At 43.8% G+C, this 27,745-nt stretch overlaps 1 protein-coding gene across 1 annotated transcript in view; it reads right to left on the bottom strand.

Moving 5' to 3' along the window:
- LOC143935913 (integrin alpha-IIb-like) overlaps window positions 1-27,745 on the bottom strand; it is a 129,685-nt gene that overhangs the window by 18,063 nt on the left and 83,877 nt on the right. The window contains exons 11-22 of the mRNA XM_077460103.1: window positions 26,754-26,806; window positions 21,414-21,622; window positions 15,204-15,386; window positions 15,013-15,058; window positions 11,955-12,056; window positions 10,581-10,636; window positions 6,562-6,713; window positions 4,734-4,859; window positions 4,536-4,603; window positions 1,638-1,785; window positions 1,265-1,351; window positions 410-489 (exon numbers count right to left, since the gene is read on the bottom strand). Of these exons, the coding sequence (XP_077316229.1) occupies window positions 410-489; window positions 1,265-1,351; window positions 1,638-1,785; window positions 4,536-4,603; window positions 4,734-4,859; window positions 6,562-6,713; window positions 10,581-10,636; window positions 11,955-12,056; window positions 15,013-15,058; window positions 15,204-15,386; window positions 21,414-21,622; window positions 26,754-26,806 (1,310 nt within the window). The remainder of the gene's footprint in view (window positions 1-409; window positions 490-1,264; window positions 1,352-1,637; window positions 1,786-4,535; window positions 4,604-4,733; window positions 4,860-6,561; window positions 6,714-10,580; window positions 10,637-11,954; window positions 12,057-15,012; window positions 15,059-15,203; window positions 15,387-21,413; window positions 21,623-26,753; window positions 26,807-27,745) is intronic.

Below are 27,745 nucleotides of genomic sequence, written 5' to 3'. Positions count from 1 at the left end.
GGCAAACTATTCATTTTGATCATTTAGGATAAATTGTTAAGATCACAAATCTGATGTTTAAAACTTGTAGTTCTATTGAGTGAGAGTGTTTGGCACAACACAGGGGACTCTATTTATTGGTTTAATTAATAAAAAAATTTCTTTGTTGTTGCTGGTTTGCGTGAGAGGCAGATTCACCATATATTTCACATATTGATTTATATTTTTTTATATATTTTATGAGTGGTATAACAGGGATATTTTTCATCAACAATAAGTATTTTTTTATCACTGATTAACTGATTATTGATCTTTTTGGAGTGGTTTGGGCACGGAAATTTGTGAGCACAATTTATTCAGGTTGCGCGATTGAAGTTTTTTTTTCTTTTTTTTTTTCATTAAAAACCATATGACAGATTGGAGGTCTCACCTTTTGATTTGCATTGGGAAGGAGAAGTTGCCTTCACTGTCTTCCAGGGCACTGATGCTAAGTAGAAGCTCTGCATTGATCTATACATGGAAAAGAAGAGGACAAGCAGCACATGGTTAAGGTGGCTTGCAAACCGCAGCCAAAATGTAATTCCATGTCCACACAGGTTCAAATCATTTTACTGCTTTAACTTACCTGTAAACCATGGGGCAGAGGAAGAATATCTTAACACAAAAAAAAAGCTAATCTGGTCTCTGGAAAGCATATTTGTCAAAAAAAACTCAATGGTCAGTTCTATACTGTCAAGAGTTTGACTGTATGACTACTTTATTTGGTTACTTGTTTGGTTGGAAATCAAAATGAATGGTCTCATAAGTTAAGCTCAATATAAGCACACGTATTTAAGTTCCTAATGGAGTCTCAAAAATGGTTCCTTGAAGTATTAATCTTCTGATTCTTTAAAGCCTCTACTCCGCTAGGGCCCCATCTGCAGACCCTTGGCCACATGTGGCCCCTTTGTACTTGTTGTGCGGCTCCTAGACCCTACCAGTCCTTAGTGGGAGTGGGGACATTTGATTGTAAAGGGCTTGTAATGGAAGTGATCTCTAACAGTCTTGTGTGACCGTGTTTCCAATCTCCCCTGTAACACGTCCACAGATATTGACCATCTCCTGTTGCATGTGCTCAGTCCCTATCAGTCTTCTGTAGAATTACATATACTGAATAGTATATGTGGCCACTTAAGTTGGTGTTAAGGGCTGCAGTTGAGGCCCCTATAACATGTAAATTAACCACTACTGCTCTACCCTGTAGTGGTACATCTCCTTGTTCCATCCACACTCTTGTATGTCTCACCTGTGCTCCATTCTTCATGGGGTTACCCAGCTCACACACCACAAGTTCTGTGTCATTCGCTTTTCTTGGAGTGCACAAAATCTTCTCCTAGAAATCCATAGTAACATAAAATGTTAAAAGAGACAGAAGTTCATTGTCATCATTTATGGAACTATGGTTACAGATGTAGGCATAACACCATCCAAATAGCCAACAGGTTATTGAGTAATGGAAGATGTTGGCAAAAGGAATGTTGAGTTAGAGGGTTAGGCCCACTCTGCCATTTTCACTACTCTACTCGAGGCCGGTGTTTTGTGAGATAAACCAATATCACCATCAAGGGTATGTCCCAGGTTCTCCAAGTGATCAGGCCTATTTTTATAAATATACACACCTCAGCTTCTCCCAAAATCTGCATATAATGAGCCCCAGGGGGAAGTGTAGCATGCAATTCTGCTTCGTAAGCCCCTTCTCCAAGGTTTCCTGCATCAAAGTGGATTTGTACAAGATTGTCCGCTCCAATAACAAGGGGATCTTTACTCCTATAAAAGAAGACAAACAAAAAAATGTCCACATGTATCGCCTATCCCCGAAGGGAGCACATGATGTAAGAAACTGTGCAATAATGAATCGGTCAGTGGGAAAAGTTATTACCCTAAGTTGAGTAACAGTTAAAAAGCATCAGGTTATAGCAATTCACAATTGGCAGTTATACATACGAATACATAAAAAAAAAACAGCAGCAATAAATAGTGTCAAATAATGATAAGACAGTGGCTAAACAGTTGACCTGTCTGTCAGCAATCAGTAATTGTTCCAATGGTGCACTTTCTGTATATAACCTGCAAAGTGTGTCCTTGGCTAGGGAAAGACCTATGGGCAAACACTGTGATAGCAGTCAGTAGTTAGTAGACTCTCCCCTCTCAACCTTCTGTTGGCTATTTGGTGGGGCCCAAATTTTGTGTTGGTGCACTTAAAATACTATTCCTTGAAGAATTCAGCATACAGTGTTACAATGTCCCTGCAGGACAGTTGGTCTCACACTGTTAGCAGAGCTAATGTAGAGCCAACCAGTAGCTGCTCACCAGTCCTGGGTGCACAGAAAACTCTGGTTCAGATCCTAGGCAAACATGGACTCCTGTGGCAATATTCTCAGCATGAGTCTCCTCTCTGTGTAACCGGTTCCCGACAGACTCAAAGATGATGGTGCTTTACTGGACACAGCTGAGGTGTGCACTGCCTTGGTTCTCGCGAAAAGCCTGCCCTTCCTTTTCTGTCCAGGAAAAACTAACTCTGGTTCTTCCCTTGTTAAACCCGCTCCTGGCTATTGAAGTCTTTCCCCCATCTGCCACAATAGCCGAGTCCCTTCGGTGATCTTGGTTTCCCACAAGCCATAACTGTTATGCATCAGAGTCTCTCAGGTGCTTCATGTCCTACAGGCTCCCTCTAGTGGTTGGAAGCGAAACAGCACTGGCTAGATCAGCACAGACGTCCCATGTGAACACATAGAGCAGCTGCAACTTGATGTCTCAGTAGTTGCTTCATCCCTGCTAGCTAAGCACCCAGCTACATGTATAATCCAACAACAATGGATCCAATGCCTCAACAGTGCATTGTGTGGGTGATATAATATTCTGCTAATACATTGTGAAAGACTAAACATTCCTCCAAATTATTTATCAAACATAAATCAGCAATGTCTTATAATGAGATGATTGTTGTTTAAAATATTGCTTAACGTGGACATAGCATCAGATATATATTTACATGGTAAAAGCTTGTATGCTAAGTAATTTGATTGAAAATTGTAACACCTTGAGGTGCTGAATATCTCAAATTGCGATCACAGTACTTCCCCTGACAGCTGTGTTTCTTTCCAGAAGAACTGATCCATCTGTGTTCAAGCCTCATCCAGGGTCAACATTTACTCCCTGGGTTGAGCTGCTTGTGCAGTTGTTGGCTGTGTGTCTGACACAGATCAGCCCCTACTGCAACCCCTCACTTTGTGACTTGCTACAAAAGATATAATGAACAGTCTGATCAGTAGGAGAGTAGAGACTGAAGAAGTGCACCCAAGCTCCTGGAACTTGGTTTCAGCTCCGATATGATGGCAGCCCTGTTTGCTGTAAGGGAGAACTTTGGGGACTCTAACATAAGGGATGTTCTGGGAACCCTGAGTTAAGGTGGAACACTAAGACCTCTGATGTACGGAGAGGACTTTGATGTAAGAAGGATCAGTGTGCCCTTTGGTAGAAAGGGGAACTCTGATGTAAAGGGTGCTCTGAGAACCCTGATTTACCTAAGTGTACTCTCTCAGAGGCAGGAGAGAGAAGGGGAGAGACTTCAGTCACAGACAGGGATGGATGGTGAGCTCACTCACCCCTTGGCAGTCAGCACCTCTCACCCAGATGTATCTGAGGCTGCTGGACTTCTAATTAAGAGAGTAAGAGATACAGATCAAGCCCTCTCTCCTTTCCTGTCTGTGTGTTTGGGAGGGGGGGGGGGTGCTGGCTTTAGGCAGTGTGAAAGAGGGTGTAACAGACACTCTCAGCTTAAATAACTGCAGCCAGTAACCCTGCTGGGAAGCCATGGTCCAGTCTGAATAATGTGTCCGGGTTTCAGGCAGTCTCAAACCTGGACGCATAGTTCCAAACTTGAACTGTCCGGGTGAACCCTGGACAGGTGGCAACCCTACTTATGGTTCCAAGTTTTTGCGCCTCCACTTGTATTTGAAGAAGTGCACCCTCCTGCCTTCAGCAGACTGATGACATCTTTGCATCCTAGATAAAGTCAATAGACCGGAACTCAGACTACTTTTTAATGATGAAGGTGGCATGTTCTTATTTCTGTATATTATGACATACCAAGAATGTATTTATGGAGAACCAGGGCTTTTTTTTCTCAAACAATAGGTGCTGGAACTTAACCACGGCCCCACAAAACCCCTCCCCCTGCACACACCCTCCAAATCATATCAAATGGTAGGTGTGTTCAGTCAGATTTCACAAAAACAGTAGGAGAGTCTTAAAGGGGCATTCAATACTAGGATTGCATTACATGCAGAATGCAGAGCTGTCACTTGTAAACAGAGAAACCAGACTTCTGTGTTTACAAGTGATTGTGGTGAGCAGGCACCAAAGGGTCTGAGCCAGAGGTGGTGGAACTGAGTTCCCCCAAGTTCCCCCAGAAAAAAAGCCCTTTGCAGAACTGTAAAGCTACTGGAAGGTCTAATTTAAGGCAAGGGAACTCAAGGCTGGGAGGACTGATCATGATATGTTGGAGGAGAACTCACCAGCTGGCCTTTAGCTGTAGGTCAGGAATGCAGATATTGTCTTCTCCACAATCCAGTAATATATGTATCTAAAACACAAGGCCAGGGAAATACATTTTTCACAAAATGGATTTGATTAATTACACCATGAGACTTCTCGCAAGTACTTATATTAGTATCAGTGTACCTGGCTCTGGGTCTACATTATCCATAGCTCACCTGCTCTTGTAGGAAGGTGTTCCCGTGTATTATAGGTGGTAAGACGCTAGAAGATGGCGCAGTGTTCAAACTGAAGTTCACACTGACAACTATTGGGCTCAGCTTATCCTTAAACTCACTTTCACCCTGAAATAAACACAGGATAGAATTTATATAGGCTCAGGTTAGTTTTAGGCTCTGTACATTGGATTGAGACATATGGTGGGGCAGAAATCCCTCTTGAAATGCCATATGCAAATAGAGCACCCCTAGATCTTCTTGTTGTCGGGTTAATTAACTTGTGTTCACATACATATATACAGTATATTGCTATGAAATTATCACAGTGCTAAGATTCAGTGGGACCCAGGCTGTCTGCTTTAGGTTAAGCTGACCATGGACGGATTGAAATTTGTTCAGCAGGTACTGGCCAAATTTTGATTAATCTATGGTCAGGCTGGTTGTACTGAAGTTGTTTTTTTTTGGTGGGCTATAGCAGGCAGAAGTGATCATTGTATTCTGACAGCAGGGAAACCTCCTGCTGTCAGAATACAATTGTGCAGCAGGAGAGATTCCCCTATGAAGACTGACTGTGTTGATTAAGGAATCAAGCGTGTAGGTAGGTAGTGGTTATTGCTGCCAGAGTGGGAAGTTAGGGGTTAACTTTACTCTCGGATTGACTTGGGTCCGATCTTCTTGTCCTGTGTGCTATAAAAGGAGGGGGGACAGGCCTTACACACACTCAGAGAGCAATGCTCTGCCTGGTGACGTTGCTGGAGTCTGAATGACCCATGTCCTGCGGAAGCTGGAGCTAAATTCCAGACATAGACTTAACCAACATTGGACTTTACTTGCACAGGTATGCTGGGGCAGCCATAAACCTGTAGTTACTGGGACTAGGGATGTTAGGGAATGTTTGCACTTTATCTTGTCAGTCACTTGTCGTTGCCATCATGTTAATTTATACTTTAGGGAAAGCTTTTGAAACTTTGCTTTTGCCTGGTCCGAAGATACTAAAGGGGTGGAATGTATGTAACCGCAACATAAAGCCTACAGCTTGGGTCACTAAAACATTGGGATATGAAGTCATCAGTACAATTGGAAAGACACAAATGGTTACCAAGGCTAACAAAGGTTTCTCTAGCAGTCTGTCATTAAGTGAATACGTGTGGCAGGTGAGATAGCCTCTTTCAACGAGGGAGATATTGTGCGCACTCCTTTGGCCGTGTTTCATCTCCCATAGCAACAGGAGCAGATCTGCATGACCAGGGCTCTCATCCTGTACACAGGTACGAAAGAGGAAGAGTTTAGTGCATTGAGTCTGCACTAGGTGCACGGCAGGACCCGTTACTGGGAGTGAGGTAGTGATGATACAGGTGGACAGGTGAAGAGGGCATTGGCTCTGTGTGTCTCTCCTAAATGCACAAGTAACCAAGGTGATAATTAGTACATCAAGTGAGAGCTTATTATAGTTCGTTCATGTCTGTCATCTACCTTGTCATGAGCGTGGCTCAAGTAAAGGTACGCTATCAAGTAAAGGTACCCTATCTGCACGTCAGTGACCCTGTACAAAGTGCTTAGCTTAGCCCAGAAGAATCCACCCCGGGGTAGGCCTCTCATGTGACCTTCACTTGGTGCCCAACAAGGAGGGGAACATAGAGGACCTGACAACCACCACACAACACCTACCTCCCCTACAAGCTATTACATAATATATGGCCAGAATTATTAAAGGAAGCAACTGTTCACAACAATAAAAGGGTACTTTACTCAAAATAACATCATGATTTGGTAATGCTAACAAGTGCTAAGCTGATTAAGGTTGTGAAATTTGATGACAGACACACACCCGCAGATAGGCCTTGATATTGGTGCAGGTCCGCTGTGAATTGCTCTGGCTCTCCATAGTGATTTTTTTGCTGGGCTGCAATGAATCGGTGAAGAGGGTTCTGCGGAAAAATCGGCTCTTCTGACTGTCAAGCTGGATGTCAGCAGACAGGCCTTGATAAAGAGACAAGGTGACATAACGGGTGTTCAGTTAGGCAAGAATGATACCCAACATCTCTGCATTAAACAAACAAACCTTATTAAACCTTACTAACAAACCTTTACCCATGTTTACCATTGCCTCCAATCACCCCAGCCACCAATTAGATTCAAACCATTACCAACTCCTATCTCTAGCTGGAAGCTGATTTATTGCAATGCGGCATTGCCCCAGGTCAGCAAATGAAGAATGAATGAATGAATGTGAAAATATATCTCAGGATAATGAAGATTGTACAATCACATTGTAATGTGTATGGCCAGCTACAGAAAGATCTTTCCTACAACTGATCTTTCCAGAATATATATATATATTTTTTTAGAATATTCTAAAGATGAACATTATCATTGGAATTATTTTGTATAATCTCTCCTTTAGATTTATCAGCCACTATATACTGCAGGTGCCTTTCAACACTGCAGTCCTTGGTTAGAATTTCAGCCAGGACATTACCTGCATCAAGTTTGCATGTAATCCCAGTACTTGCATGAGTCTTTTTCCCACACTACAAAGACGTGCTGGTAGCTTAAAGCAGTTGTATATCCGCAGGACAAAAGAAAAAAAAAGAAAAAAAAAAACATGTCAGGAAAAGACATAATGAGCTAGTATTCAGCGCATACTAACTCATTATGAAATACTTACCTTAGAACGAGGTGTCAGTATCTCACCCGGTCCATGAAAAGGGAGCTGAAATTTGGCCCATGGCGTGTCTTGCACTCACAGCACCGGAGCCGCAATGACATCACTCCCACGCATGCGCATGGGAGTTTTCTTCCCGGCAAGGTCTGGCAGCGTTTGCCAGACCTTCAGCCGGGCATTCACAGCGCATGCGCCGCTGAGGCCAGCGGGTGCATGCAAAGTGAATATCTCCTAAACCGTACAGGTTTAAGAGATATTCATTTTACCTACAGGTAAGCCTATAATAAGCAAGTAGGTAAAAGTTCAAAATTTGGGTATACAACCACTTTAAGGTGATATTAAAGTCTTGTTTTTTTCTGTTTGAAAATAATAAACATGTTATACTTAACTGCTTTGTACAGTGGTTTTGCACAGAGCAGTCCAGATCCTCCTCTTCTCTGGTCCCTCGCCGATGCTCCTGGCCCCTCCCTCCTGCCGAGTGCCCCTACAGCAAGCAACTTGTTATGGGGGCATCTGAGCCAAGTCACTGCTCTGTGTGTCCATTCAGTTACTGAGCCATGGTTAAGCTCTGCCCCCTCTGTTTCCTGGTTGGCTCACTGACTTTGTGTCAGTGTATTTCTCATTTGGTTCCTGTCTAAATTGACCCTAATATATACAATGCGAGGCCCTAGTGGTACAATTTGGCTTTTCACATGTGTTATCACAGTCTACATGCCGTTCCCAAGCCTGAGCAATTGGGATGGGTTGAGGAAAGACCTGGTGATCTACCTCATAAAAAAATTGTCAAGAAAAGGCATTCAAGTGTACCAGTCCAGGTCCCTAGAGCTTACCCAAGGAGTCAACGAACAAGCTTACCCAAGGAATCGACAAACAGTCAGGTACAACTGTACAAATATATATATATATATATATATATATACACACACACACACTATATTGTGAAAAGTATTGGGACGCCTGCCTTTGCACGCACATGAAGTTTAATGGCATCCCAGTCTCAGTCAGGGCCGTCTTTAATATTGATTGGACCCTGGGCAAAAATTTTCTTAGGGCCCCCCTCCCCCCATGCAATTTCGCTCTCCACCTTCTCTGAGACATACAAAAAATAGCAGCTAGACTTAAAATCAGTTTACTGTATCAGATCAGGCAGCGATTGCGACTGGTTGCCAGAGGTTACAGCATATCATTACTGCTTACTGACTGGTTGCTAGAGGTTACAGCACTCCTTAAGGCTGACTGATTAGTTGCTAGAGGTTACAGCACATTTCTGCTTGTTGATTGACTGTACAGTAATGCTGCTTACTGGTTGCTATAGGTTACAGCACATCTTCTCCTCACTGCAAGGGGGCATGATAAACCTATGAATGCTGCCTTTATTTACATATCAATGCAGTTGGCCTCATCTATTTACATATGCATGTCACTGCTATTTACATATGAATGCCAGTATTTACATGTAAACACAGGTCTGCAGGTGAGTCATCTGTACACAACAATAGGGCAGAACTGGGCAGCATTAGTAGCAGCACAGGACTAAAACTTCAAAGGACAAGGGAATGTAAACTGGGATAGCTGGCAAGTATGAGGCAGCTGCTTTGGGCCCCACAACAATGACAGGTCCCAGGGCAGCTGCCCCTTTTGCCCTGCCTTAAAGACGGCCCTGGTCTTAGTCTGTAATGTTCAATATTGAGTTGGCCCACCCTTTGCAGCTATAACAGCTTCAACTCTTCTGGGAAGGCTGTCCACAAGGCATAAGAGTGTGTCTATGGGAATGTTTGCCCATTCTTCCAGAAGCGCATTTGTGAGGTCAAGCACTGATGTTGGGATTATTCATCCCAAAGGTGTTCTATTGGGTTGAGGTCAGGACTTTGTACAGGACAGTCAAGTGCCTCCACCCCACCCCAACATCACTGCCTGACCTCACAAATGCTCTTCTTGAAGAACGGTCAAACATTCCTATAGACACACTCCTAGGCCTTGTGGACGGCCTTCCCAGAAGAGTTGAAGCTGTTACAGCTGCGAAGGGTGATCCAACTCAATATTGAACCCTACAGACGAAGACTGGGATGCCACTAAAGTTCATGTGGGTGTAAAGGCAGGTGTGTCGCAATACTTTTGACAATATAGTGTACATACAGATAGTGCAGGGGCCTACCATCACCAGACAAGGCCTAAACCATCTATTCAATTTGTATCCAGTCAGGTAAGATACTGCACAGCCGTTGTATCTAAGAAGATTTCCAAATATTGTACAATTTGATTGTAATGTTTGTAATTTTGTGTGTAGCCAGCTTTAGATAAATGAGCAATCAACTGGATTTCTGATATTTTATTACACTGCTATTATTTATGAGCCTCAAGCTGAGCATATACAACACAACTGGATTGTACAATCTTCATTAGATCTACAAATAACTGTGTAGAGTGAGAGCGAGTCTGACTGAATATAAATTAAATTGAATGTGTGAAGTGGTTCAAACTTATATTTTACTTTAACACATTCCCTGCATTAAGGTAAAAAAATGCTCCACTATCTGTCCTAGCCTCCCCTGCCCCTAAACACTTACCTGGCTCCTCTCATTGATCCAGCACTGTCCCCGCTTCAGCACCGTTCTCCTCACTTCCTGGTCTCACAGGAGACACTGAGGGCAGAGCAGAGGGAGCCATAGGATTCTGCTGCTGGCAAACTCTTGTTAGGAAGGTGCAGGGGTGTGGCCTACCGTCGTTGTGTGTGGACGTACACAGCTTGGATCGGGAGCGTGTCTGCACAGGTGCCCCCATAGTACACGGCGTGCTAAGGGGGCATCCGGAGGAATGAGGAGTGGACAGTCCCAGTGTGGGACAAAAAAAGACGAGCTGAGGGACTGAATTGTACAGAGCAGGTAACATCTTTTTTTATTTTAATTTAAAAAAAATATCCTTTATTATAAATTTAAAGGCAAATCCTCATGCTACATAGCTTTGATACTTTTTGATACTTCTAAAAATGTTATACAATCAGGTTCTAAAGTGTATGGGTAGCGTTAAATTCTAGCAAGGGATGACTTACATGCTACACCAGTCTAATTTGGGGCACAGTATGTTAAGTACAGTTGAACATGGGTAAGGAAAATTGGCAGTATATACAAGCCCTATAAGAGTAGGTACATGCTATGTAAAAAAGGTATATGAATTATTCTTACTCAAGGTGCTGGGTAGACTTTTCCCAGAGGTCTGGACACAAACGCTCACTGTGAAACTAAAGAAATCACAGACATATCAATCACTTTAATGAATACACAGGAATGTTATATATCTACAAATTTTACTAATGTAGTAATCTGGGAGGCCACTGGCCCTTCCCAAATTTGGTTTTTACTTTACTTGTAGATTCAACCGATGCCCCTTGAACCTCATAATAAGAAAAGCTGAAGGTGCTAATTCCTGCAGAATTCGGGTTTTCCTGTTATTACTTTTTCCCTTCTCTTGTGTCCCAAAGCACAGTGGGGGTCAAGTAACCTGAGTTTATCATAGATCAGTGGTCTCCAAACTGCGGCACGGGGACCAGATTCGGCCCTTTTCTTGCTTTTACCTGGCCCTTGGGAAATTATTCCCCCCACTGTCAGCAACCAATGATGGCACTATTCCTCCAATCGATACCAATGATGGGGCATTATTCCTCCCACTGATACCAACGATGGGGCAATATTAATATCACTGACACCAATGATGGAGCACTATTCCTCCCACTGATTCCAATAATTGTGCACTATACCGCCCATTGATACCAACAATGGGGCACTATTAATCCTATTGATACCAATGATGGGGCATTATTATTAGCACTGAAACCAATGACAGGGCACTATTCTTCCCATTGATATTTTTTTCAATTATTACCTCTTGTCATTTTTTAATATAGAGTGTGTTTCTGCTTGCCTCTCTTGAACGGAACGGGAGGTTCGCTGTTTCAACATCCTGTGTGTGGACCGCACAGGTTATACATATTCCACTAGTACGGGAGGAATGTCCCCTCTTCTTCCTGTCAGTGGAACGCAATTACTTCCACCCCGGTTGTCTTATATATAAAGCACAATGTTGTGTGCTGACCACGCCCCTGACAACGTCATTGATGACTAAACGTGCAGGGAGGAGTCATGACATGTGATGTCATCGTGTTTACCAGTATGTGGCGGTCATTTTGATGGTTAGAAGCTTCTGTTTCTTTTGCACTGATGCCTGATTTGATCTTTTACCAAGTAAGTGTAATACTTTTTAAACAATACATTTTATTGAACATACTACAGTCTGATATGCTCCTTTTATCCCTCCATACCTTTATGAGAGCATTAAGCATATCGTGGGCAGTGGAGGAACATCTTAAGAGGATCTGGGTGATTCAACTCTAGTGACACCATCCCAAGATCCCTTTGAGCTGGCTTTCTAAATACACAATCCCGCCCCATTATTTGACCTGGTGGAACACCATTTTATTTTATTTATATATTTTCCTAATCCATATGATAAAGATCACAGAAAATGTCAGAAAAATTAAGCTGCTCTAACAGCTGACTCACCAGCTGACATCACTACCGGAATGTTTACAGTTCTTCAGGTCCGGGTTCAAGGAATCTGGAGTGAACATCAAGGAAGTATGAAGCAGAACTACAGGTTGGGCTCTGGAACAAAGAATACAAAAAAATTAGGATCAAAGAAGGAGACTATAGCATCAAAATAATTTTACCTTTCTACAACGTATAAAGTTCTCTTTAAAATAATGTATATACTGTACGGTATATATACAGTACTGTGCAAAAGTTTTAGGCAGATGCAAAGAAATGCTGTAAAGTAAGAATACTTTCCAATATATATATATATATATATATATATATATATATATATATATATATATATATATATATTTATTTATTTATTTATATTTATTTTTTATTTTTATCAATTTACAAAATTCAAAGTAAGAAGCACAGAAGAAAAATCTAAACCAAATAAATATTTGGTGTGACTTCCCTTTGGTTTAAACCAGCATCAATTCTTCTAGTCGGTAGGTTGTTCCAAACATCTTGGAGAACTACAGTGCCTTAAAAAATGTATGCATACCCCTTGAAATTTTCCTCATTTTGTCATGTTACAACCAAAAACGTAAATGTATTTTATTGGGACTTTATGTGCTAGACCAACACAAAGCGGCACATAATTGTGAAGTGGAAGGAAAATGATAAATGGTTTTCAATTTTTTTTACAAATAAATATCTGAAAAATGCAGCATTCATTTGTATTCAGCCCCCTTTTACTTTGATACCCCTAACTAAAATCTAGTGGAACCAATTGCCTTCAGAAGTCACCCAATTAGTAAATAGAGTCCACCTGTGTGTAATTTAATCTCAGTATCATTACAGCTGTTCCGTGAAGCCCTCAGAGAACCTTAGTAAACAAACAAAATCATGAAGGCCAAGGAACACACCAGACAGGTCAGGGATAACATTTTGGAGAAGTTTAAAGCAGGGTTAGGTTATAAAAAAAATATCCCAAGCTTAGGACATCTCATGGAGCACTGTTCAATCCATCATCCGAAAATGGAAAGAGTATGGCACAACTGCAAACTTACCATCCACCTAAACTGACAGGTTGGGCAAGGAGAGCATTAATCAGAGAAGCAGCCAAGCATCCCATGGTAACTCTGGAGGAGCTGCAGAGATCCACATCTCAGGTGGGAGAATCTGTCCACAGGACAACTATTAGTTGTGCACTCCACAAATTTGGCATTTATGGAAGAGTGCCAAAAAGAAAGCCATTGTTGAAAGAAAGCCATAAGAAGTCCCATTTGCAGTTTGCAAGAAGTCATGTGGGGGACACAGCAAACTTGTGGAAGGTGCTCTGGTCAGAAGAGACCAAAATTGAACTTTTTGGCCTAAAAGCAAAACGCTATGTGTGGCGGAAAACTTATGCCGCTTACACACGGTCGGATTTTCCAATGGGAAATGTTTGATGGGAGCTTGTTGTTGGAAATTCTGACCTTGTGTAGACTCCATCGCACAAATTTCCATCGGATTTTCCGCCAAACAAAATTTGAGAGCTGGATCTCAAATTTTCTGACAACAAAATCTGTTGTCGTAAAGTCCGGTCGTGTGTACACAATTCCAACGCACAAAGTTCCATGCATGTTCGGAATCAAACAGAAGAGCCGCACTGGCTATTCTAACTTAATTTTTTTTGGCTCGATGTACGTGTACGTCACCGCGTTCTTGCCGATTGGAATTTCCGACAAGATTTGTGTTGCCGTGTGTATGCAAGACAAGTTTGAGCCAACATCAGTCGGAAAAAAACATGAATTTTGTTGTCAGAAAATCTGATCGTGTGTATGGGGCATAACACTGCACATTACCCTGAACACATCATCCCCACCGTGAAACATGGTGGTGGCAGCAGCATGTTGTTGGGATGTTTTTCTTCAGCAGGGAAAGGGAAGATGGTCAGAGTTGATGGAAAGATGGATGAAGCCAAATACAGGGCAATCTTAGAAGAAAACCTGTTAGAGTCTGCCAAAGACTTGAGACTGGGGTGGAGAATCACCTTCCAGCAGGACAATGACCTTAAACATACAGACAGAGCTACAATGGAATGGCTGAGATTAAAGCATATTCATGTGTTAGAATAGCCCACTAAAAAGCCCAGACCTAAATCCAATTGAGAATCTGTGGCAAGACTTGCTGTTCTCCATCTAATCTGATGGAGCTTGAGATTTTTAGCGAAGAAGAATAGGAAAAAATTGAACTTTCTAGATGTGCAAAGCTGGTAGAGACATCCCCAAAAAGACTTGCAGCTGTAATTGCAGCGAAAGGTGGCTCTACAAAGTATTGACTCAGGGGGGCTGAATACAAATACACACCACACTTTTCACATATATATTTGTAAAGTTTGAAAACCATTTATCATTTTCCTTCTATTTCACAATTGCCACTTTGTGTTGGTCTATCACATAAAATCCCAATAAAATACATTTACGTTTTTGGTTGTAACATGACAAAATGTTAAAAAATAAATAGATAAATACTTTTTATAGGCACTGTAAACACAGACATACTCGATGATGGTGAGATCACGGCTCTGTGGGGGCCAAACCATCACTTCCAGGACTCTGTGTTCTTCCTTACTTTGAAGATAGTTTTTAATGACATTGGCTGCATGTTTGGAGTCATTGTCCTGCTGAAGAATAAATTTGGGGCCAATTAGATGCTTTCCTAATGGTATGGCATGGTGGATAATTATCTGCCTGTATTTCTCAGCTTTGAGGACACCATTGATCCTGACCAAATCTCCAACTCCATTGGCAGAAACAAAGCCCCAAACTTGCAAGGAACCTCCAACATGCTTCACTGTTGCCCGCAGACACTCCATGTCTGATCATAAATTGAAAAAAAAAATATGGCGACCTCAGTGTACCATAATCACAAATTATACATAAAAAACATTTTTCTAGAACATCTATAACAAGATGTATTATTTTTGAAGAATGCACATGGAGTGGGGGTCACTTCCAGGTATGCAAATACACAATATATCCTATAAAAATCCCATGTAATATTTTTACAAGGAAATCAATGTAAAATCTCTTACCTGAAGACATAGACTGTGTCGGCTTCAAAAGCTCCAACTACCAAATCTGCAAGACAAAGAGTTCAGTTTTTAGTGGTGCTGAAGAAAGAAGGGTGAGCACAGTACTTGGATGCATGATACTGAATAGTAAAAAGGCTGGTAGGTTCTCTGAAATTCCATTGGGGGTTATATGGTTGCATTTTGTTCATTACCTGGATATCCATTGTGATCAATGTCTTTCCCTCCTCTCAATGAAAAGCCAAAACTGGATGGTGCCACTTGGGGGCTCTCCAAGATCTGCGATGGATGTGTCGACAACCCTGACTTTTCACCCTTGTAAATGTAAACACAGCCAGCTCCAGATTGACCTCCAAAAGGAGAGCCTACAGCCACATCTAGAGAAGAAAAATAATTGCAAAGGACAGAACCAAATGTAATATTTCAGGATTGAGGAAATGACAGTGACATACTGAACCACCTGAGTATTCTTATGCCGTGTACACACGGCCAGACTTTGACAGCAAAGGTCTGACGGAACAAATCTGTCAATTTGACCGTGTGGGGGCTTCATCGGACCTTTGCTGCCAAAAAATCAGACAGACTTTAGATTTAGAACATGTTTCAAATCTTTCCAAATGACTTGAGTCCGGTCGAAAAATCAGTTCGTCTGTATGCTAGTCTGACAGACCAAAACCGATGCTAGGGCAGCTATTGGATACTGGCTATGAACTTCCTTATTTTAGTTCGGCGATACGTCATCATCGTATCTGTCAGACTTTGGTGTGATTGTGTGTAGAGGATCGCAGCGCGGCAGGGGGCACTGGCAATACATTTCTGGGACAGCATAGCTGTCCATACTAGCCCTCCTAATTTTTTACTCGCCAAATGTGAGCAGGCGAGCACAAATTTCGAGGGCTGAGATGGGGTCAGCGCCACCCCCAGGCAGCGTCAGATTAGTGCCAGTAGCGCTAACACCCACACACACACCATACACCTCTCTTAGTAGTATAGTGTCTGAACAGATCAATATCTTTGATTTGATCAGATCTATACTAGCATCCACAGTAGTTTAGGGTTCCCAAAAATGCGGTGTTAGTGGGATCAGCCCAGATACATGCTAGCACCTGCATATAGCCCCTCTGCCCAGCCCAGCCCACCCAAATGCAGTATCAATTGATCACTGTCACTTACAAAACACAACACACATAACTGCAGCATTCGCAAAGCCAGGACTGATCCCTGCGAATGCTAACAGTTTTTTTGGTAGAGATTGAAGCAGTAGCTGACAACCAGTTGCTCCTTTTGCCTGTGAGTCACACTAGTTGTACCTGTAAATTTAGAGGTCAACGGGTACAGCTGTTCCAACTATAAGGGGCCCTGGACCAGAAGAAGGCAGGATGGGTGAAGGGGAGCTGTGCTGTGCATTACAGAAATTACCTCACAGCGTGTGCTCTCTGTGTCATTGAGCTCTGACATTGAGCTCTTTACTGCCACCTCTGGATACTATGTGCATGTGCACCCCTCGTGTACTGGGCTTTTCTGTGCAAGCAAAATGTCAGCTTTGTGAAAACGAGCTCGGACCAGGTAGGAAGAAGTTCTTTACAAGTATGGGCTGTGAAGGAAATGGAGGGGGGCTGATTGTGTACAGGGAGGGGCCAGAGCCTTGTGTGTTTACAGATTTGTGTATTTGGAGGGCTGCCATATATATATGTGTGTGTGGGGGGCTGTCATATAAACAGACAGTGGTGGTGTGGGCACACCGTAGCCTTCCTCTCTCTCCACCCACCTCTATGTATCATGGATAGATTCATGCATTGCATTGCATGAATCTATTCATGGCCACTGTAGACACCCCCTATTCAGGCGCCTGGCCCCTTTTTGGATGCCTGAATTACAAGGCTGCAAACTGTTGGTTAAAGTGGTTTACGAGGGGCTTAATTTTTTGGAGCAGCTCGTATTCAGGGTCACCCCAAGGACGACAGAGTTCATTGTCATTAAAATGCATGAACTGCAAGATCAGCTCGTATCTAGCCCTGGTCATGGATGCAGAGAACACAGGCATATGGTGAATTGGGTCAGTGGACCTTTCTGGGCCTATACCTCCTCATGGGCATAACTAAAAAAAGTGAGTTATGCCCATGAGGAGGGATAGGCCCAGAAAGGTACTAAATTCAGAAACCGTAGTAGGTTTCCAATCTCTGGCATGGGTCAACTGGGAATTAGCGGTGATGAATTGACATACAAATTGCTTTGGTCCACAATAGATCTATAGAAATCTTCCGTGAAGAACAGCGAATAAAAATCAAGTGATGTAAAATCAACAGTTTCTACCTGAATTCTGTGTTGGCTAGTGAATGGGGGGAGTACTGGTGCTGCAGAAGTGGTGGGCTCCCATGGACGGCCACAGGTAGGGGCAAGGGGAGTCAAGTGCCCCCCCCGGAATCAGGAATTGGATCTTAAATTCAGCACAGTTGCGTTGCTATCGGGGTGTGGGCAGCCCACACCCGGGTGCCACCATTAAAGGGGTTGTAAAGGTAAATGTGTTTTCACCTTAATGTATTCTATGCATTAAGGTGAAAAAACATCTGACAGTGCCGGCGCCCCCAGTCCTCCCGTTTTACTTACCTGACCCCTCGAAAGTCCCACGCTCACCCCCGACGTCCTCTTTGCCACTCAGCCTGGCCGCTGATTGGCTGGAGTGGATGGATTGAAAGCAGCGCAGCCATTGGCTCGCGCTGCTGTCAATCCCATCCAATGATGCTGCACGCCGGGGGGGCGGGACCGCGTGATACAGTGAGCAGCTATAGCCGCCGGCTGTATCACGGGAGCGTGCCCGCAAGTGCTTCTCACCATGCAAGGGAGCTCGCATGAACATGAGAAGTACTTGCGGGAGGAAGTAGAGACAGCCGCCGAGGGACCCTAGAAGAACAGGTTTGGGGTCACTCTGTGCAAAACGAGCTGCACAGTGGAGGTAAGTATAACAAGTTTGTTATTTAAAAAAAAAATAACTTTACAATCCCTTTAAGGTGCTGTTAAGCCCCTACATCAGTGTAGTGTGACTTCGGGTTCTTTTCCCTGCTCAGTCCAGCAGAGAACTCGGCGGCACTGTGACAGGAGAAAGGCGAGCTGCGGACTATCAGAGGTTTCCCCCACTCACCCCCCTTCTCCTGTCAGGGAAAAGAGATGGCGGCTCTTACCAGATTCCCTGCCCAGCTTCTTGCCTGCTCCATTCCTTTCCTATTGGCCATAACTGAGGGCCAATCAAAGGAGACTAGGAGAGGAGAGCATCATGGAACATGTAGTCCCAAAGATTGCCGGCCCCATTTTCCACAGGGAGGAGGCTACAGCTAGATCAAGAGAGAGATTGAGAGACTGCAGCCTGGAAAAAAGCTGAGGGCGAGAGCACTACAGGAAAAAGAATAAGGAGTGTGGTGGGCGGAAGCCAGAGAGAGAGCCATGCTGCCCAGCGCCACCAGAGAGCCATGCTGCCCACCACCACCAGAGAGAGCCACGCTGCCCAGCACCATCATAGAGAGCCACGCTGCCTAGCACTACCAGAGAGAAAGACTGAGCCACTACCAGGGTACAGACATGCTATACTACTGACCAGAATCGCCCCCGGGGAACCCACAGTGAGCAATTGTCCAGCCGGAGGGATCATTGCTGTAGTTTTGCTGGGTCTGGTAAGAGGGTCTGTTGGCCATTATTCATTACTTATCCTAGGAACGATACTACATCTGTAGTCATGATAATGTGATAATTACATTGTCCAAAAGGGGCGGTGCATGGGTGACCCTAAAATGATGCCCCCCCCTTGAAAAAAGTTCTGCGGACGCCCATGTGGGCTCCCAATTAGGATTGGTATATTCTGCAGGAAGGGCACTATGGGCTTGACAGGTCTGTATTTGTCTTCTTGGTGGCTGCTGGACACTACTTGTGCTAGCCACCACACCAGCTTGAACTGCGCTTATGGAACTCGCCACAATCACCACGTGATACTGCTATGCTGGATGTAAGACCAGGGTGTACTAGGCCATTGGTGCTTGCCAGTTCACCAGAAGGATGAACAGCACTAGTACTGCCTCTCTGCTTCATACGGGAGCCCTGTGGTTCTTGCACCTCAACAACAGAAGAACAGGGTCGGGTCGGGTACGCCTGTCCTTAGCAGGGACTGCTACTCCGTTGTCAGAGCACTTGTACACACTTAGCCCCCCTCAATCCTGTATATATGCCAGCCCCCCCCCCACACACCTGTATATATGCCAGCCCCCCACACACCTGTATATATGTCAGCCCCCCACACACCTGTATATATGCTAGCCCCCCTACACTCACCTATTTATATGTCAGCCCCCTCACACCTGTATATATGTCAATCTCCCCACACACCTGTATATATGTCAGCCCACTCATCCCTGTATATATGTCAGCCCTCCACACACCTGTATAAATAAATAATTTTTTTTATAAATAAAATCAGTTGCAGCCACTGTGCCATCAAAAGCAGCCACTGTGCCCATTTAAAAGTTAACACTGTAACACCCCCCCGCCCGCTGTCTGCCCGGCACTTACCCTATCTCGGTGGGACAGCGGGTGACGGCTGTGAGCTGTGTCCACCATGCATCTCCTCTCCTCCTCCTGATAGGCATCCAGTCATAGCACTTGTCGTTTTAGCCAATCAGGTGATGGATAACACACCCGTGTTTCCTGATTGGTGGAGAGGCAGTTCAGTGTTAGAAAGCGAATATTCATTCGCTTGTTACAAAATTCAGCCCCTCGTAAACCACTGCAACCAACAGTTTGCAGCCTTGTTTACCCTCGATCAATTTGTCTGCATTGATGAGTCCCTAATTAAATTTTCTGGCCGCTTGTCTTTCAAACAGTATATTCCCAGCAAGCTTGCCAGATATGGGGTCAAGATGTATAAGCTCTGTGAAAGGGTAACAGGCTATACATATAGTACTATGGTTTATGAGGGAAAAGATAGTCACATGGAGCCCAAGAACTGCCCAGACTACATAGGGAGCAACTCGAGCGCTTTCGGAGATGATTTCACCAAAAAGGAGCATATATGCCGAAGCATTGTGGGCAGGGGTGGAGGGGCGATTTGCTCCTAACATCAGGGGTGGATTGCCCCCATGCGTCGGCATATATTTTTTACTCTTTTTTTGGCACAGATTGTTGTTGTTTTATTGAGTTAATGTTTTATTGTTACCATTGTTTGCTTTTCAGGTACACCATTCAGCTGCAGCACTGATTTATTTATCTTGACAGCAACAGCGTTTGTTGTTACGATGCCTAAATCAGCGACTCCAGTGCTGTAGGAGGTGATTTCACCTCCATAGTTAAAAAAACTGCAAGTCCATCATTAGCAGTGGGTGGATGCAGGCCGGTATTCTAATGGTGGGCATACCCACTAATCAATCTCTTTTTTCATTCAGCTGAATGCATTTTGGTCTAAATGTATGACTAAAATTGAATTTATTGTATTTTTTATAACAAAAAGTAGAAAATATCTTTTTTTTTTTCAAAATTTTCAGTCTTTTTTCGTTTATATCACAAAAAATTAAAACCGCAGAGGTGATAAAATGCCACCAAAGGAAAGCTCTATTTGTGGAAAAATGTTTCTTTGGGTACAGCATTGCATTACTATGCAATTACCAGTTAAAGCGATGCAGTGCCAAATTGTCAAATGTGCTCTGGTCAGGAAGGGGGTAAAATCTTCCGGGGCTGAAGTAGTTAAATATCTAGACATTTAACATGAAGGGTGGTGCTTCAGTCTTAGATTGACTCAAGTTACATACCAAAGAAACAATGGAAGCCCCTCTGGTGTGGTGAAGCTGCCAGCCCATAATCTAGATACTTTGTCCAACTACTACTATAACTCCTTTAGCAATAGGATAACCCTAGACTCCCAGCACAATTTTCCATTTCTTCCAAACTGAACTAACTGTAGCTTCTTATATCACTATGCAACTATGAAGTGGAGATTTCAAGCTCCAGCCACCATCACGGCCTTCACAAGGTGTCCTGCTCTTCTTCTGCGTATTTATTTGACCTTTAAATAATTATGGAGAATGAAGTAGAGATTATCATTGATTTAGATATAAGACGACTGAGGTTAGTCAACTAAACACTAGATTTCTAAATTTGCCAAAAATGTTCGGTATGGACCAACCTTTAAAAAGATGTCAAGCTCCTTTAATGGAATATAAAGGTTTTTTTATTTTTACTTCTTCTGGATTAACTAATGGTTAGGGGTTGGGATGCAAGCTTTTATTTTTTTATATAAAGATTTATATTTTGTTATGGTTGGATTTAATGGACATTTGTCTCTTTCCAATCTAGATTTATTGTTATCTTTAGAATAAAGTGTTTTTTTTTTTTTTTGAGAATACACACAAATAAGTGTCGCCTGATACCATTGTATCCATCTTGATCCAGGTCTCCTAGAGGAGCAATGGATGCACCAAAACGTCCATACACACGATTCCCCATGAGGATCTGAGAGCTCCTGTCCAGAATCCTGGCCCTCTTCTGCAGATATATGTAGACTTGCCCAACTTCCAGGAACTTTCCACCTGACTTGCGCTCCATAAAAAGGGGAGCTCCCACCAGTAGATCATCAAGCCTGCAAATAAACATATAGAATCAATGTCAACAAGTGAGAGCTTTTGTACAGTAGCTGTCATTCTGATTGGACAGCAAAGATCAGCTATACACTATATTACCAAAAGTATTGGGTCACCTGCTTTTACACACACATGAACTTTAATGGCATCCCAGTCTTAGTCCATAGGGTTCAATATTGGGTTGGCCCACCCTTTGCTGTTATAACAGCTTCAACTCTTCTGAGAAGCCTGTCCACAAGGTTTAGGAGTGTGTCCATGGGAATGTTTGACCATTCTTGCAGAAGCGCCTTTGTGAGGTCAGGCACTGATGTTGGAGAGAAGGCCTGGCTCACAGTCTGCGCTCGAATACATCCCAAAGGTTGAGGTCAGGACTCTGTGCAGGCCAGTCAAGTTCCTCCACCCCAAACTTGCTCATCCTGTCTTTATGGAATTTGCTTTAAGCACTGGTCCAAAATATTTGGTGGAGGGGGGATTATGGTGTGGGGTTGTTTTTCAGGGGTTGGGCTTGGCCCCTTATTTCCAGTCAAGGAGACTCTTAAGGCATCAGCATACCAAGACATTTTGGACAATTTCATGCTCCCAACTTTGTGGGAACAGTTTGGGGTTGGCCTTTCCTGTTTCAACATGACTGCGCACCAGTGCACAAAGCAAGGTCCATAAAGACATGGATGAGCGAGTTTGGGGTGGAGAAACTTGACCTGATAGAACACCTTTGGGATGAGCTAAAATGGAGACTACAAGCCAGGCCTTCTCGTCCACACCAGTATCTGACCTCACAAATGTGCTTCTGGAAGAATGGTCAAACATTCTCATAGACACACACATAAACCTTATGGACAATCTTCCCAGAAGAGTTGAAGCTGTTATAGCTGCAAACGATGGGCCAACTCAATATTGAACCCATTCAAGTTCATGTGCGTGTAAAGGCAGGCATCCCAATACTTTTGGTAATATAGTGTATAAACATATTCTTACTCCGCTATCATTCAAGTTCAAACTCTTACTCAGCTACCTTTAAATTAACATTAAACCTGTTTGTTGTCTGAATTCCAACACAGAAAATACTGATATATCAGGACCAAAAGCTTGATTCGGCATCCATATGAATAAAGTTTATTCTCTAATAAAGTAATCCTCACCCAACGGCTCAGGACCCAAATGTACCCAGCGATTACTTTGAGTTTGGATCCCTGTTCTCACAAATGTCAAATAAAATAGGGTTTGTCTAACAAATCCTTTCATACAATTACCATAATAAAATTCAAAACACATTATTTTCTCAAAGCTACTGAAAGCCTATTTCTTAACCACTTTCAGACCGGACCATTTTGCTGGTAAATGACCAGAGGTCTTTTTACACTTTGGCACTGCGCTGCTTTAACTGGTAATTGCGCGGTCATGCAATGTTGTACCCAAACAAAATTTGCGTCCTTTTCTTCCCACAAATAGAGCTTTCTTTTGATGGTATTTGATTGCCTCTGCGATTTTTATTTTTTGCGATATAAACGTAAAAAGACCGCAAATTTTGAAAAAAAATGATATTTTCTACTTTTTGTTATTAGAAAAATCCAATAAACTCAATTTTAGTCATACATTTAGGACAAAATGTATTCAGCCACATGTCTTTGGTAAAAAAAAAGTCAATAATTGTATATTTATTGGTTTGCGCAAAAGTTGTCACATCTACAAACTAAGGTACGTTTTCTGGAATTTACGCAGCTTTTAGTTTACGACTGCCTATCTCATTTCTTGAGGTGCTAAAATGACAGGGCAGTACAAAACCCCCCCAAATGACCCCATTTTGGAAAGTAGACCCCCTAAGGAAATTGATAAGAGGCATGTTGAGCCCATTGAATATTTTATTTTTTTGCCTCAAGCGATTGAATAATGACAAAAAAAAAATTTTTTTTTTTTTTTTACACAAAGTTGTCACTAAATGATATATTGCTCACACATGCTATGGGCGTATGTGAAATGACACCCCAAAATAAATTCTGCTGCTTCTCCTGAGTACGGGGATACCACATATGTGGGACTTTTTGGGAGCCTAGCCGCGTACAGGGCCCCGAAATCCAAGCACCGCCTTCAGGCTTTCTAAGGGCGTAAATTTTTGATTTCACGCCTCACTACCTATTACAGTTTTGAAGGCCATAAAATGCCAAGATGGCACAAAACCCCCACAAATGACCCCATTTTAGAAAGTAGACACCCCAAGCTATTTGCTGAGAGGCATGTTGAGTCCATGGAATATTTTATATTTTGCCACAAGTTGCGGGAAAATTACAAACTTTTTTTTTTTTTTTTTTTTTTCACAAAGTTGTCACTAAATGATATATTGCTCATGCATGCCATGGGCATATGTGAAATGACACCCCAAAATAAATTCTGCTGCTTCTCCTGAGTACGGGGATACCACATATGTGGGACTTTTTGGGAGCCTAGCCGCGTACGGGGCCCCGAAAACCAAGCACCGCCTTCAGGCTTTCTAAGGGCGTAATTTTTTGAGTTCACTTCTCACTACCTATTACAGTTTTGAAGGCCATAAAATGCCAAGATGGCACAAAACCCCCACAAATGACCCCATTTTAGAAAGTAGACACCCCAAGCTATTTGCTGAGAGGCATGTTGAGTCCATGGAATATTTTATATTTTGCCACAAGTTGCGGGAAAATTACAAACTTTTTTTTTTTTTCACAAAGTTGTCACTAAATGATATATTGCTCACGCATGCCATGGGCATATGTGAAATGACACCCCAAAATAAATTCTGCTGCTTCTCCTGAGTACGGGGATACCACATATGTGGGACTTTTTGGGAGCCTAGCCGCGTACGGGGCCCCAAAAACCAAGCACCGCCTTCAGGCTTTCTAAGGGCGTTACAGTTTTGAAGGCCATAAAATGCCAAGATGGCACAAACCCCCCCCCCCAAATGACCCCATTTTAGAAAGTAGACACCCCTAAATTTAGGGGTACACTAGTGAGACTAGGTAATAAATGGCGGGTGCCCTGAAACTATAAAAAAATAACTAACCAACCAGCGTCACCTGTAACAGTTATATGGTGATCACTGGTGAAAGGGTTAACTAGGGGGCAATCAGGGGGCTTTATGCGGTAGTATATGGGGGTCCCTGGCGCTATAAAAAGCTGCGGCGAACCTAAATACCTACCTGCCTAACTAGCGTCACCTGTGACACTAATACAGCGATCAGAAAAACGATCGCTTATTAGGCTGGGTTCACACTGGAGCGATGCGGGAACGCCACGAATGCGCGGCGGGTTCCCGCATCGCATGCCTCCCGGCGGCAGTTCACACTGCCCTATGCGAACTGCTGGGAGTGTCAGTGAAATGTTAATGACACCCCCAGATCAGTTCGCATATCGCAGTGCGATCTGCAAACTTGGATCGCATGGTGTGAACACCCATGCGATCCGATTCTGCTGCGGACCAAAAAAAGGGTCCCGTGCGAGTTTGCGGCGGGTGCGGCGGGTGCGACACGAATTCAGCCATACTATCTGTATAGCTGAACTCGAATCGCACAGAGATCGGATGTGATTTGCACTGCAGTGCGGTGCGAATCACATCCGTTCTCATAAACCGCTGCAATGTGAACCCAGCCTTAGTGACACTGGCGACGGGGGGTGATCACGGGGTTAAACCTTTATTGGGGGGGTTAGGGGGGTACCTTAGAACTAAAGGGGGCTAACCCTAACTGCCCTAATAGTTATTAGTCACAAATGACACCTGCCGGGTGATCAGGGGGTTAAACCTTTATTAGGTAATAAATGGCGGGTGCCCTGAAACTATAAAAAAATAACTAACCAACCAGCGTCACCTGTAACAGTTATATGGTGATCACTGGTGAAAGGGTTAACTAGGGGGCAATCAGGGGGCTTTATGCGGTAGTATATGGGGGTCCCTAGCGCTATAAAAAGCTGCGGCGAACCTAAATACCTACCTGCCTAACTAGCGTCACCTGTGACACTAATACGGCGATCAGAAAAATGATCGCTTATTAGGCTGGGTTCACACTGGAGCGATGCGGAAACGCCGCGAATCCGCGGCGGGTTCCCGCATCGCATGCCTCCCGGCGGCAGTTCACACTGCCCTATGCGAACTGCTGGGAGTGTCAGTGAAATGTTACTGACACCCCCAGATCAGTTCGCATATCGCAGTGCGATCTGCAAACTCGGATCGCATGGTGTGAACACCCATGCGATCCGATTCTGCTGCGGGCCAAAAAAAGGGTCCCGTGCGAATTTGCGGCGGGTGCGGCGGGTGTGGCGGGTGCGGCGGGTGCGGCGAATGGCTGAACTCGAATCGCACAGAGATCGGATGTGATTTGCACTGCAGTGCGGTGCGAATCACATTCGTTCTCATAAACCGCTGCAATGTGAACCCAGCCTTAGTGACACTGGCGACGGGGGGTGATCACGGGGTTAAACCTTTATTGGGGGGGTTAGGGGGGTACATTAGAACTAAAGGGGGCTAACCCTAACTGCCCTAACAGTTATTACAGTCACAAATGACACCAATGCAAAAAAAAAAAAAAAAAAAAAAAAAATGACATTGGTGTCACTGTGACTGGGGGGCAGGGGTAATTGGGGGGGTGATCGGGGGGTAAAGGGGGGGTGTGAGTGTGCCTGGCATGTTCTACTGTGTGTGGGATGTGTTGGTGCAACTCACTGATCCGCTCTCCTCCGTGTCGGAACGAAAAATACCGACACGGAGGAGAGAATACATCACTTCCTCTCCTGTGTTTACATTACAGGAGAGGAAGTGATGTCACCGGGGATTTCCATTCGTCGGGAGCGATCGCGAGGGGGTGGCCATGAATGAATGGCCGTCCCCTCGTCCGGGATCGCTCCCGAACGAAAACCGACCGCCGCAGGCACCGGGCGGGGGCCCGATCGGGCCCCCGACCCGCGGGAGGCAAATCACGTACATCTACGTGCTTATGCCTGCCCGTGCCATTCTGATGACGTACATCGGCGTTAGGCGGTCGGCAAGTGGTTAAATTATGTAATATAACAGAGAGGTTTTCTTTATACTGAATCTGTAGACAATCAGATTGTAACACTAGATGGCTCTACATTCAAGTGAAATTATATTTTGCAACAAATGAGACTCACCCATCTCCATTGATATCTGTAACAGCTACTGAATGGCCAAAATAGGAGGCAATCTGCAGAAAACAAAATGTAAATACGGTACTGAACAACACGTTATATGTTGGATGTGCCATTAAAAGAGGGAGTTTCCAAAAATGTTAAAGAACCCCCTGATTTCTCTGTTTTTTTATTGTAGCACTGACCCCCGAAGGAGCTGCTGGTTTTATTGGGCTTACCGTTACCTTCTTGACCTTGTGTGTGTCTAGGGGTTTCCCAAGGTAGATGGCCCAAAGAATTGTAGAAACTGACACTGGATCCTCTTTTTGGAATATTTATTAGAAAAAATAGGTAAAACCACTTCTCGATGAAGGGTAGAGGGTTAGGAAGGAAGTTCAGGTACTTTTGGAACTGTAAAAGATAGGAAGTCTCTCACTATAGAAATCCAGAGAATTACCGTTCACAACTGGATTCTCACAGCTACCGGATAGTCCTCCTCTCACTAGGCCTAGTAGCCAATAGAGTGTTTAAGTAAAGCAAAGTCTCTGCCACAGACTTGGATGTAGAATACTTGAATAAAGTCTCTGCCACAGACTTGAATGTAACTGAGGGATATAGACAAACTTAGAGAACTATCATACGGCACCAGTATCTTGCAGCCGGTCCCGCGATACAGAATGAGTGTAGATCCATTTAGTGCCCTTCAACTGAGCCTCCAGGCTCTTTCTGAGAAGCCAGCCTTATGCATGGCCTTCTCCCGAAGAGTCCACCCCTGGGTGCTTCTCCAGTTGCTGGGCCTCTCCACAGATGAGACGGCACCGGACCACCTTTGAATCCTCCTTTCAGTTACTTCACCCCAGGCTATCCATCCCCGAGACTCGGAATTGGATGGATCCACACCCCAGGCCATGAGGGCCATGGGGGCTGGTCAGGAGGACCAGGACCAAACAGACAGAAAGATCTTCTGGACCGGAAACCGGAAGCACGTGATCTCAGTACCTTAAATACCCTTTCCC

The sequence above is a fragment of the Lithobates pipiens genome, unplaced genomic scaffold (genome assembly GCF_037356315.1).
Source record: "Lithobates pipiens isolate NorthernLeopardFrog02 unplaced genomic scaffold, aLitPip1_a1.2 Scaffold_28, whole genome shotgun sequence".
NCBI lineage: Eukaryota > Metazoa > Chordata > Amphibia > Anura > Ranidae > Lithobates > Lithobates pipiens.
The sequence above is the reverse complement of the archived record's forward strand: the minus strand, read 5'-3'. Positions and strand labels throughout refer to the sequence as shown.